The sequence below is a fragment of the Mustela erminea genome, chromosome 5 (genome assembly GCF_009829155.1).
Source record: "Mustela erminea isolate mMusErm1 chromosome 5, mMusErm1.Pri, whole genome shotgun sequence".
In the NCBI taxonomy this organism is placed as follows: Eukaryota; Metazoa; Chordata; class Mammalia; order Carnivora; family Mustelidae; genus Mustela; species Mustela erminea.
In genome coordinates, this window is record NC_045618.1 from 143728911 (window position 1) to 143741713 (window position 12803).

General features: G+C 49.4%; 1 protein-coding gene across 7 annotated transcripts in view; it reads left to right on the forward strand.

The window, feature by feature from the left end:
- Positions 1-12803, forward strand: part of PPP2R5C (protein phosphatase 2 regulatory subunit B'gamma) — a 121084-nt gene that overhangs the window by 24970 nt on the left and 83311 nt on the right. Inside the window, exon 1 of one of the 7 annotated variants that reach the window (XM_032345311.1) lies at positions 3730-3964. The exons of 5 other annotated variants lie outside the window; for them this stretch is intronic. In XM_032345311.1, coding sequence (XP_032201202.1) covers positions 3871-3964 — 94 coding nt within the window. In that variant the 5' untranslated portion in view covers positions 3730-3870. Of the gene's footprint in view, positions 1-3729; positions 3965-12803 lie in introns of those variants that run through there. One more of the 7 variants, XM_032345313.1, reaches the window with a different exon arrangement.

A 12803-nucleotide genomic window follows, 5' to 3' on the forward strand; every position in this document is an offset into this window, starting at 1 on the left:
TGAGCTATATGCTGGAAAGTGGTTAAGAGGGTGAATTTTATATAGTGTATATTTTAGCACAATTTTTAAAATATTAAAATGTGACGCACATTCTACTACTACGTTTCTAGAATAGAAACATTTCTAGAATAGATTCCCAGGAGTAAAATTACTTAAAGAATCTTGATCCACTTTGCCAGATAATTTTAATTCCGAAAGGATCCAGACAACGTACAGATTTGTTGGCAGGGTCACAGCACGCCTTTACAGCGGGGGTGACTGTCATTTGTTGAAATTATTGCTGATTTGAGAGGCAGAGAAATACTTTTTTATATATAAAAAGAAAGAGTTATAGCTCTTTCGTGAACTGAATCAACATTGAGGCCCTGTTTTTTGTTTGTTTGTTTGTTTGTTTTAATAGGTTTTATTTATTTGACATAGAGGGATCATAAGCAGGAGGTGCAGCAGAGAGAGAGAGGCAGGCTCCCGCCGAGCAGAGAGCCCGATATGGGGCTCTGTCCCAGGACCCTGGGATCATGACCTGAGCTGAAGCTAGATGCTTGACTGAGCCACCCAGGCACTCCTAGGCCCTGTTTTTTATAAGCAACATCTGTCTTTCCTCTGGTCTTGAGGGAAGGAACATCCAGAAATTTGTACATTTCTTCAGTGTGAGCAGCACGCATGAAGGGTTTGTCTGTTGTCTGTAAATGTCCTATTCTCTTGATACTCACTTCCCTTCTCAAAGCTGTAGGGATTTGGGGGGTTGGGGGGGCTTGGGTTTGGTTTTTTATTGAACACATCTCAGATTTTATATTGGTGCAAAGACTTAAATTGGCTTATCCCCATATCTCCAACCAGTTATCTAACTAATCTTCCCCTTTCCACCGATTGGAGAGTCATCCTTTGTCATAATAATGCACTTGGGTACACACGTTTCCTGCTGGGGCGTGGGGCCTGTGGCTTCGTCTCACGGATCTGACCTGCTTCGTAGCCTCTCATTACACCGGCCTGAACTCACAAACTTCCCAGTGGGTAGGACTAGCCGTACTCACAAGTAATCTCATTCTCTTGCTTTTTATTTCCAGGGGAACTTTAGAACTGTTTTGTTAAGAAAAAAGCAAAAGAGACCCAACCAAATTTTGACTGCAATTGCTCTAAACCTGGAAATCAGTTTGGGGGGAAATGAACAGCAATATATTCATAGTATTTACCCTTCCAGACCAGGAGCCCGTCTTCTGTGTATCTCTGTTCCAGTGTTTTTTCCTCTCTCCATATTACTCTGTATTACTTCATAGTACTCCATAGTACTCATGTGTTCCTTTGCTTATTTATGTTCACGGTGTATTTCTTTCTTTCTTTCTTTTTTAATATTTTATTTATTTATTTGACAGAGGGAGAGAGAGTCAGAAGGAGAGAGAGGGTGCCCCTCAGGGTGTATTTCATCATGATATCTAGATCACAGTTCTTAAGTTATTTTTTTTTAAGATTTTATTTCTTTTCTTGACAGATCACAAGTAGGCAGAGAGGCAGGCAGAGAGAGAGGAGGAAGCAGGCTCCCCGCTGAGCAGAGAGCCCGATGCGGGGCTCGATCCCAGGACCCTGAGACCATGACCTGAGTTGAAGGCAGAGGCTTAACCCATTGAGCCACCCAGGCACCCCTAGTCCTTAAGTTCTTTCAAGAACTACTTTCTATGCACAAGGCTTCAAAAGAGAATGGGGGGAATCACTAATAAAGTTGAGATCCTTTGGTCTGAGATCATTAGGAAAAATACATCAAGAAACCTCTTCACTTGTTCATTGACTTCGAATCTGTATGTTTTACGTAAAGATCCTAGGAGTCTTTCCCCCTCATCTCTTCATTTTAGCTCATCAGCACTGTCTTGGGACAGGCACAGCCCCCTTCTCATCGCCTGTGAAATACCAGATCATTTGAGGACAGGTCTCTGTGTTTAAAGTACAGATCTGCAGGAAGCACCTGCTCCGGACCCCTTCCTCAGCCCCCTGTGCACCCCTCCTTCCAGTCACGCACACGTCTGAGTTCACTGGGCATTGCTTCCCGGTGAGAAGGTGGTGGCGGTCCCCGGAGCGCTGTCCTTCCCGCTGTCGGACAGACCCAGTGGGTCAGCAGCCAGAGCTTAAAGTCACATGACCTGCCTGAGAGCACGGGCAGTTCATGTTCCACTTGCAGAGGTGTGAGGCCAAGTATGTACAGGTGGCGAAGGACTGGTCCCTACTGCTTATTAGAAATAACTGTGTGACCAGCTCTGGAACCCAGCGGCACCCTTCCGCCCGGGGACACAGGGAGGCCCCGGGTGGGATTTGGTTTGCTCTTACAAATTTGTTTTCGTGGTCAGTATTGAGCACACTGGCTCCGGGGCCTTACTGAACACCCTGGGCCGTTGTAGTGGTTCACACCCTCCTGGAAATGTGGGGCGTGCCAGCCCGCAGGCGTCACCGCCAACCCCCTTGTGTCTCGGGTGTTTCTTACTATGGGGAAGGAGGTCTGGGAAGCAGGGGGCTCTGGCAGTGGCGTTCAGGTCGGGGAGCCATAGGAAAATGCCTGAGCAGAGATGTGGTTTGGACACAGTGTCTGTGTGTGTCAAGAAGTGAGGAATCCGTTTCCCACTGTGCCTGCCAGAGACTTTCTCTGAAGTTCGCTTTAACTAGCAGGGAGACTTCTTTTCGCTGGGGGTCATCTCTTTGATCCCCTCCTCATCCTCCAGAAATGGTGTCTCCTTGGCACAGCTTTTTACATTAACTCCTTCTGGAGATAAGAAAGATCTAAATAAAGCTTTTAAATTTAGCCCCATAGGCTAATTTTAGCCACCCAACAACTGAGTGTTTCAGTCATTAAACATCTGCCTTCAGCTCAGGTGATGATCCCGGGGTCCTGGGATTGAGCCCCACATTGGGCTCCCTGCTCAGCGGGAAGCCGGCTTCTCCCTCTGTCACTCCCCCTGCTTGTGCTCCCTCTCTCACTATGTCTCTCTGTGTCAAATAAATAAATAAAATCTGAATAAAGTTATCCCCATTAAAAAAAGAAGGGAAAGAGCCTGTTTCAGAGACTTTAAACTTAAAGAAAATTTCTATCAACTTCAAAGTATCTAATGTGTTGCCATCTTTAAGATAAAAAGCAAACACTGCATTTCATTTTATAGCTCGCTTTTAACTGCCTTTAATCTGTAGTGCTTTCTAGCTCCTTGATTTAAGGAAGCTTTCATTTCCCGTGTAATTTTTTAACTGAATTTTCCCAATAAAAACACCAGATCCCTGGGGGAGGGCAGCGTTTGAGGATCAGCTCATAACTGGGCAATAGGGGAGGCTGAGCCCGAGTCCCCAGCAGCGACTTGGGCTTGCCTAAACACCACGAACCTGGGTTGCCCGCGTGCTAACTCCGGGTCGGATGTTGGAGCACCTGGAACCTGGATCCGCCAGCAGCCAGGCGGGAACGGGGCGCCCCTGAGTTTGGGGGGGCCGGGCGCCGGCGGTGGAGTCCCTGCAGCTGGCACACGCTTGTCCGCGGCCGCTCCCCATCCGGGGTAGGGCCGGCTGGGGGGAGGGGATGTCCCCGGCCTCAGCCCTGCGCCACTGGAGAGGGGCTCTCGGGCTGGAAGTTAGCGGGGAGCGAAGCCTGCGGGAGCCGGCAGCCGGCCGCCGGCCGCCGGCCGCGCGCACTGACAGCCGAGCTGGGCGCTCTCTCTCCATTTGCAGTTTTTTTAGTGTCATTTTAAGTTGCAGCTTCTGGCCAATCAGCGAGCCCCATGCCTGCTGACATCACGGGGCAGCCAGTTCCCTCCAGCTGCAGAGCTTCAGTTTGTCTTTTTTTTTAAACTAAAATGGAGGCTGGTTTCTTGCCTTAAGGAGTCCATTGCCTTTCCCGCTGGAGTCTAGATGTGGACATGTAATAAGGCGGGCAGCAGGATGGTGGTGGACGCGGCCAACTCCAACGGGCCTTTCCAGCCCGTGGCCCTTCTCCACATTCGAGGTGAGTTCCTGTGGGTTTCTCCGAATCGGAACCTTCTGTGGTTAGTTAATAAATGGCTATTGTGCTTCAGATAAGAGGAGCAGGAAGTCCTGGCCGGCAGGGCCGTGCGGCTGCGTTGCGCACTGAGCCCGCGGAGGTGGGCTGTGTCACCGCGGGCTGGCATTTTACGAACGACTCGCCGAATCGGAGTCTGGACAGAGGCCTTGCACGCATAGTTCAAAGCTGGTTTTTCTGCTTTCGGCTCGCTCTCCCATCCCCCTTTCGGAGCCGTGCTGATGTCAAAGGATGTGAAGTCACTGCCCGGGGAAGGTATTGGGTGGAGGTGGGAAGGAGAGGCGGGCAGGCGGGCAGCGCCCGGCCAAGTTGTCCGTCCGCGGAGTTTCTGTTACATCTGGGTCGCTCAGCGCGGGGAACGTCTCACCGGGGTCACAGCTCCGTAAGGAAGATGGATCGCCTTCAGGAAATAGGCAGAAATGATCGGAAGAGAACTTCCTTTAAAGGGGGTTGTTTTCATGCTGCCTGGGGAGCCTCAAAGAGGAACATGCCCGAGCTTTGAGATTCGGAAATCTATTGTGGGTCGTAATGTCTGCGATGTGAGCGGGTTCTGGAAGACTAGGACGTATTTGGCATTTAAATAGGTTCTGTATGGACACCGGACTCTGAAATTTAAAATGGCAACAAGTTTTCAATGCGTACGTAGGTCTCGCTTGCTTCTTGTAGTTCATACAAAATTTGGGTTCAGAATTGAGCTGAAGAACACAATGACCGTGGTCTTTAATAATAATTGTATTAAAATATAAGTGTCTGGGTATACTTAGTTGGCATTTTAAAACACATGTTAAGGTGACATACATTTTTTTGTTCATCATTGGGAGAGACAGAAAATGGACGTTAAGCTTTATCAGATCACTTTAAAATGTATAATGTCACAGCTACGCCCTGACAACCCAGTTGTCACTGTCAGAGTCTCCTCTGCGGACGGACGGGGTTAAAGAAGGGTGGGGGCGCCGTTTCCAGGTGACTAATAGTCCGTGTGACTAAAATGCCCGACAAGATTTTTCAGGTCCTAGGGTGTATCCCGGGAAGATAAACCGCTCGAATACTCAATCTGTTAGAATAAAATGGGTGTTGCTTTTCTCTCCAAACCCTCTTAATAAAGCTGGTGAAAATTAATACTCACCGTGACCAACTTGTAGGTTGGGCTACGCATTCGCTGTTTTACTGTGTGTGCCCGGGGAAGAGCCAGTGTTGACCGCAGACAGCATTTAAGATATTTTAATGTCAGGAACCAAATGGGTAAAAGCAAAATGTAATTGTGCTTGGGTTTAAATTAGTTCTTAAATACCAACCAGTTAGCCATAAGATCATTTTATTGCATATGAAATAAATTTTTATAATTTTAAGATACCTTATAAATAGGTATTTATTCTGGTTCATGAGGTTTTTTTTCTGATTTTAGTACACACTTAAGGCACTGGTCATCTTTTGAACTGAGTATCTTCTGAAATGGAATCATTTGGTTTTAGAGACTATTATTTATAGCACACTTGTTTTTTTATTCCAAGACTTTATTGTACACAGGTTGGGTTTTTTGCCTTTGGTTGAGTCAGTGTGGCTGCGAACTGTGGAGGGAATAAGTAGTGGAGTGTATTAACCCGAAAGAGATTTAAGTTTTGTTTTGTTTTAAGATTTTTATTTATTTGAGAGAGAAAATGAGAGAGAGAGAACATGAGAGGGAGAAGGGGCAGAAGGAGAAGCAGACCTCCTGCTGAGCAGGGAGCCCCATGCAGGACTCGATCCCGGGACTCCAGGATCATGACCTGAGCTGAAGGCTGTCGCTCAACCAACTGAGCCGCCCAGGCGCCCCAGAGACTTACGTTTTTAAGAGCGAGTAACCTGTAGGGACTGAAAACTAACTTTTAATTGAAACGGGAATAATTTCTAATTTCAAAACTTGAAGAACTCTCTGTTTACTCATAAGCAGTTTTTAAAGGAACATGTCAGTGTGCAGTTTGGCAAGATTCGTTTTACTTCTATCAGTTTTTACATTCTTGACGCGTTGAACATGCAGGCGGCTGCTCTCCTGTATACATCCAGTGCCGAGGGTCAGTAATCAGGACTGAGGGGTGCAGCGCCACCCCAGAGCCAGTGGTTTTGTGGAGAGACCCACGCGGGCGCCCCCCCCCCACATGCCCGAGGGACACGGGGCTGACGTGAAGAGGCTGGGGAGAGGGAGCCAGGAGGGGGCGACGCTGAGTGCTGCCTCCCTCTCCAGGGTGCCAGGGTTCCATTCAAGGAGAAGGGTCTTCCACACATAGGGAAAATGACCTTCCAAGGTCACACAGCCTGCACGTGGTCAGCCAAAATCCAAACCTAGCCAGTTGTTTTGTTTGTCGTGTTTAAAAAAACAAAAAAGCAAGACACACACACACACACACACACACACACACACAAAACTTACGTTAAAATAGGAATTTTGGCAGTTTGTAGAACCTTTTGCCACTGTGCGTGGCCCCTCGTGTGTATGACATTTGTGTGCCCAGGGTGCCACTTCTTTATTTTACGTGTATCTGCCAGTTCCCCTTCCACGCAGTGCCAGGCAGGTCCCTAACTCACAATGGGGAGCAAGCCTCGTGGCCTGTGTTCCGACTTGACTGTGGGGTGGGTGGCCCAGGTAAACAAATCAATCCAATCACTAAACTGATCGGTTGTCCCAGTGGGCGGGGTGGTTCTCTTCTATTCAATAATCTGGAGTTTGCCATCCATATGGTGAATTAGCATATCCTAAAAAAGTTCAGGCTTGCGGGGAACACACTGTTGAAATCTACATAAACTTTTCTGTCTGTAGTAGGAGAGAGCGTCACCTGTACTTGGGGGCTGTAAATTTAGCTCCATGACTTATATCCTGATCTTCCAGCGCCGTCCAAGAGAACTGCCAGTGTTGGTGGCAGCGTTCTCTGTGCTGGCCGTGGCGGTAGCCCTGGCCACATCTGACCACAGAGCTCTTAAAATGTGGCCAGTGCAACTCAGAAACTGGATTTTGGATTTTATTTCATGAGAGTTATTTACAATTTCAATAGACAGTTGTGTCTGTGGCCACTGTGGTGACAGCGTGGGTCTAGGCGGGGGTCAACACTTGTTCAGAGAAGGGCTGGCGTACCTCGGAGAGGGCGCAGGTTCTGTTCCAGGCCCCCACAGGAAAGCTCATGTCACCATAAATCAAGTCTAGTGAAGGTTTTGGTTTCCCAATGTCTCTAGAAGTCACATCACACCCTGCTCCAGCCCATTTAGTGTCAGACAAAAACAATGCACACTTACCTTCATTTAAAAATGCTTCATTGCTGAAAAGTGCTAACCGTCGCTCGAGCCCTCAGAAAGCCGTTGTCACTGATGTCACCATCACAAACGTAATAAGGACGAGCAAGTTTGTTACGCCGCGAGGATGACCCAGCTGGGACCCAGAGACACAAAGGGAGCAAAATGCTGTTGGAAAAACGGCGCCCACAGACCTGCCTGATGCAGGGTCGCCACAGACCTTCAGTTTGTGAAAAACACAGTATCTGTGAGGCAAGTGAAACGCGGGGTGCCTGTAAATCAGTCTTTTTGGCTGTGAAAGCAGGCATGGGCAGTAAGTAAATGAACAGGCCTGCCTGTGTCCCAGTAAAGCATTATTTACAAAAACAAGCGGCCCACCAGACCTGGCCCATGGGACCCAGCCTGCCGACCATTCTAGACTGTTCTAGACCATTCTCTGAGTTTTTGAACGGCCTGTTAATGTAGTAAAACGTGTTCCTTCCAGAGCCAGGTTTAAAGCAGGAATAGCCAATCCAAAAAGATGTTCACGGCTCGAGAGGAGTGAGCTCTTGACCCTTTTCCAGCGGCATGATTCCGGCCCCCAGAGATGTTAAGTGCTTGGATCTTGTCCTACTTGTTCGGAAACTCGCTCCGCTGAGGAGTCTGTCTCTGAAGGACTGAGACGTAACCGTGGCCCCACGGGGAACTCAGGAGTAAATGATCCCTTTTATGGGAACCCATTTTTCTTGGGATGTTGAGTCCAACTCCGGAAGTTGGTTTCCTCATACCTGTGCGAGGCCAGTGGCCCACCAGACGTCACGCCCTCCTGCCTGATGTGATCACGGTGAGGACCGTGCCCAGCGGTATCCACCTTCCCCCAGCGTTTCAGGGGTGACCAGACCCGGGAGCCTCTCTCTGCCTAGCCTCGGATCAGCTCTAGAGTTCTGCTCCACTGGCATCTGGCATGGTGCACCTGTGGCAACTTTCCAGAAATCCGCCTCTGAAGCTTACCAAGAGCGATGCTGGACATGACGTCATTTCTTTCGTCTTCCCAAGGGTGTGTGGAAGGTAACGAAGTAACGGAGCTCCCTTGGGGTGGGGCGTGTTCGCGTCAAGTCCTCAGGCTTTTGTTCATCAGTCTCCCTTGAACTTGGGGGTAATGTCTTCCAAGGGCTTTCCCATCAGGTCTCCAGCCTTGCAGCAAAAACTAAACTCCCAGAACTTTTTCACAAAAATATGAAGAATGGGAGAAAAATAAAGACCCAAGCTTGACAACCAAGAAGAGGGCATGTGTTTTTAAACCTTGGATGAGGACGGACTCCTCGCAGGCCAGGCGGTTGGGGCGCGTGGTCCTTCTCACCTGGCTTCTGGTTCCATACATCGCGAACTGTTGCAAAGTGGCACTCTTCTAAGCAGAAGGCACTCTGCCGAGCGGAAGGAGCTTTCGAGAACACAGACTGGTTCCTGCCAGCATCCAGACATGTGCCAACATCCGCCTTCCCCAGGGTCGCCAGGGCCCCTGCCCCTTGTACCGCTGCTCGTCCTCCAGCGGCTGCCCGTGGCCGTTCGGGAGGAGAGTCCGCACTCATGGGCATGTGAGGTTCGGGCCGCGTCCTCCCTGAATCCGTCCAGCATCGTGAAGCATTATCCCTGCTCTGTTCTAGAACAAGGGAGCCCCTGGCCCGGGGCCACAGAGAACGAAGGAGTGGGAGTCTAAGGTCACGCGCTCCCCTCTCCCCCACGTCAGGGTGATGGGTGTTTGTAAAGCCTCTGCATCCCATGCACCTTCTCTTTCCCCGAGTGTGATGTGTTCGAGGCTGGAGTTCAGAACGCCTCTCACGTCCCCCTGAGAGCTTGCTGCACTGCACCCGTCCGTTCTCGGCGCGACCCTCCCCTTCCCTGTGCCCCGTTTCACCCCCTCATCTGCCAGGTGTTGATTATGGCCTCCTTTTCTGGCCACCTCCACGAATCGCAAGCGTCCCGAGGAAGGTCACAGTCGTGACCTCTAGCACCGTCCCTAGAGTGTAAGTGCAACTCAGTCAGTCAGTGTGGGTGGATTGAACAGAAGAAGCTGTTTCTCTGAAGGGGCCGTTCAGCTACTGTTGATTTGGTGTATTTTCTAGCTAATTACTGGATCCGTCAAACAGTTGTTGGCAGGCTCACAAGAGGCTGTCCAGCGGAACTGGTTAGAAAGGTGGGCCTAGGGAACCACTGTGCTGGGCCTGGCTTCAGACGAACCCGCCTCTGGAGCAGACGGAAGCAGTACCACCAAGCCAGTGGAGACATGGAGAGCTCCAGAACCAGGTGATCAGTCTCTCCCATTAACACACTGAGAGGAAGTCATTTCTTCGCAGCTTGGAAGGACACTGGAATCTGTGAGGACAGAGAATTAAAGCACGGTGACATCTGGGTTTGCTTTTGCCCTTGGATTGTTCATAAACTAAAAGCCCTTCTATTAAATAAATAAATAAGTAAGTAAGTAAAGAGACGTAACAAATACAGTAAGTGAATCTGTATCAGGTCTTTGTTCTAAAAAAATAAAAAACCTATGCAAGACATCTTGGGGGCAGTTGGAGAAAGTTAAGTGCAGAAGGACATGGGGTGCTGGGGAATCACCTGTCCGTTTTCTGGGTGCGGGAAAGGTGTGAGGACATTGTCGGCACAGTCCTCCTTTTAGGGACCAAAGATGGGTGACTTAGTGCGGTGTGACGAGCTCTGCCACTTTCTCGAGATAATACAGAGAAAAATTACCGTAAAGCAAATATGCTAAAATAAGAAGCACTGTCGGATGTAAGGAAGTGGGCGTCCAAGGGTTCCTTCGACTTCTGCACCGGTGTCCGCTGTTCCAGACTGTTGGAAGTGCCCTGAGCGCGATCTGCTTCAGAACAAATGTACAAAGGAAATTCGGTTATTCAGAAATTGTTTCCTGAAGCAGTGGTCTTCATGTTCGAGTTTCGGCTTTTTCTCTTTTCACCTTTATCACGCTGTTGACACATGGGCAGCTGTTGGTGAAATAGTCGGGTGAGGGTTCGGCTGTCCCGGTGGGCCAGCGCTGAGGGCGGCAGCGGGCACAACCGGGACCGCACGTTGCCACGGACAGCAGCACCATCTCCCCAAACGGTGTTTTGGGGTGTACACCTTCTTTGATGTTTATTGGCATTTTTATTGGTCTTTTAAAGCAGAACAGCCTTTCGGGCACACTTGCAGATAAAACCAGGGTTCCTTCTGAACGGGAGAGGTGGGGGTGCTCCGAGCTCCCCAGCCCGCACCCCTGCACCAGCCAGCGGAGCCATCCTGGGCAAGTTGGCTCAGTCTGTGCCTAGAAATGGGAATCAGGTGCCCTGCCTCTCCGGATTTCATGAGGGTAAAAGGAGCAAACGCTTAAGAAGTGCTTAAAATGGGGCCTGAAGCTTTGCGAGCTCCCCACAACTTGTCACCCCTTTGCTACATGGACTTCAGAGCCCATCTAACCTCAGTTTTTTTTCCCTTCCGCCGTGTTACCTCTGTTGGTTCATCTTGAAGCCTGTTCCCCCTCCCTCCCCCGCTCAGCACGCCGTTTCTCCTCCCACAGTGGGCTTTGCCGGTTCAGCACGGTTCAGCACGGTGAAGAAAGGAGCGTCGTCAGGAATTCTGGAGTGTGGACTGTGTCCCACTTAGCCCTGGTGTAGAAGTAAGAGCGTGGCAGGCACCACCCCAGTGGCCTCGCTGGCCCCTGTGCTCAGTCCTGCAGCTCTCGTGGGTCAGGTCTGCTTGGTGAAACCAGAGACAGGGCGTTTGCTTACATTCCTCCCCTCCCCCTGTTGTTAATGCTTTTGAAGAAGGTCTTTCAAGAACATTCAGGAAGAATGCTATTTTCAGAGTCAGAGGTACATGATCTGTGATGAGGCCCAAACAGGGGGACTTCCCTGTTGTTCCCCTGTAGTTGTGTTTATTTTTTTTCCTAAAGATTTTATTTATTTGAGAGAGAGAGTGCGCGCATGCTTGCAAAGCAGGGGAAGCAGGAGAGGCAGAAGGAGAAGCACACTCCCCACCAAGCAGAGAGCCCAGTACAGGACCCTGAGATCATGACCTGAGCTGAAGGGAGAGGCTTAACCCACTGAACCACCCGGGCGCCCCTGCCCCCGTCATTGTATTTAAATGCAGGTGTGGCTTCTGATGCTCTGGAAATTTGACTTCTGAAAGTTTACTGTCTGGTTGTCAAATCCCAAATATGTTGAATTCCTCTTTTGTGTTGAGATTTTTTTTTTTTATTTAAGATTTATTTATTTGAGGGAGAGAGAAGCCCCAAGGAGACCATGCTGAGCAGAGAGCCCGACACCAGGCTCTCTCGATCCCAGGACCCTGCAACCAGGCCCAGAGCTGAGCCCTCTGGCATGCTGGAGCCAAGGGGCTCATCTCCAAAACTGAACAGTTGTGTGAGTTACAAGCTGAACTAGCCCCTTTTTTCCAGATTGACGTTCTTACTTGCAAGAACAAAAAGGCAGACACACTGTCTTGAAAAGTAATGAACTGAGTCAGGCAATTCCAAGGAAACAACAGGGACACTGTTTGTTGCCCATAATAAAATTTAAGCTTGCGGGCAAAAATTTGAATTTTGGAAAGCTTGTACCTGCCAGCGTGAGCTCAGTGGCTGTTCCTGCAGCAGTCCTGGTAATATCAACAAGTAGAGCTTCTTGCTGTGTCCCCGTGGAAGGTCTGCATGACCCCACCTGGGTTCCCGGTGTGCGGGAAGTGATGCCACCAACAATTACAGGCGGAAGAGACATGCAAAGCGGAGGACATAGCACGGGGTCTGGTGTAAGATGCCCGTCAGCATAGCTTCAGCTCCTGTCCTGCAGCTGATTTTCAAGAAACTACCACTCGTTGAATGTAGGCATAGAATCAAAGAGAAGTATCCACAGTTTTTTGAAAAAAACTCATCAAGATGCCTCCCTTCAAATAAACATGTCTGTGTGGGGATGGGCTTTTTTTTTTCTTCATGAACTTCAACCAAAACAGCATATCAAACAAATGTCGAAATGCAACTCTGCCTGTCCTCTGTTAAGTTGGGTATGAAAGAGATATGCAGGAATGTAAAACTGGGCAGTCTTTTTTTTTTTTTTTTTTTTTAAGATTTTAATTACTTATTTGGCAGAGAGAGAATCATGAGAGAGGGAACACAAGCAGGGGAAGCGGGAGAGGGAGAAGCAGGCTTCCTGTGGAGCAGAGAGCCCGATGCGGGGCTCGATCCCAGGACACTGGAATCATGACCTGAGCTGAAGGCAGACGCTTAACGACTGAGCCACCCAGGCGCCCCTGGGCTGTCTTTTTGCTGATTTGGGGGAGGGATTGTTTTCATAATAGTTAGGTTCACACAAAATGAGCCTGTTCGTACTGCTTTACACGAGTTAGTGACTATTTTAAACGTTCCGAGGGTCCCTGGGTGGCTCAGTCAGTTAAGCATCCAGCTCTTGATTTCAGCTCAGGTCGTGGTCTCAGGATTGTGAGATCAAGCCCCGCCTCGGACGCCATGGTGAACGCGGAGCCTGCTTGGGATTCATATCGC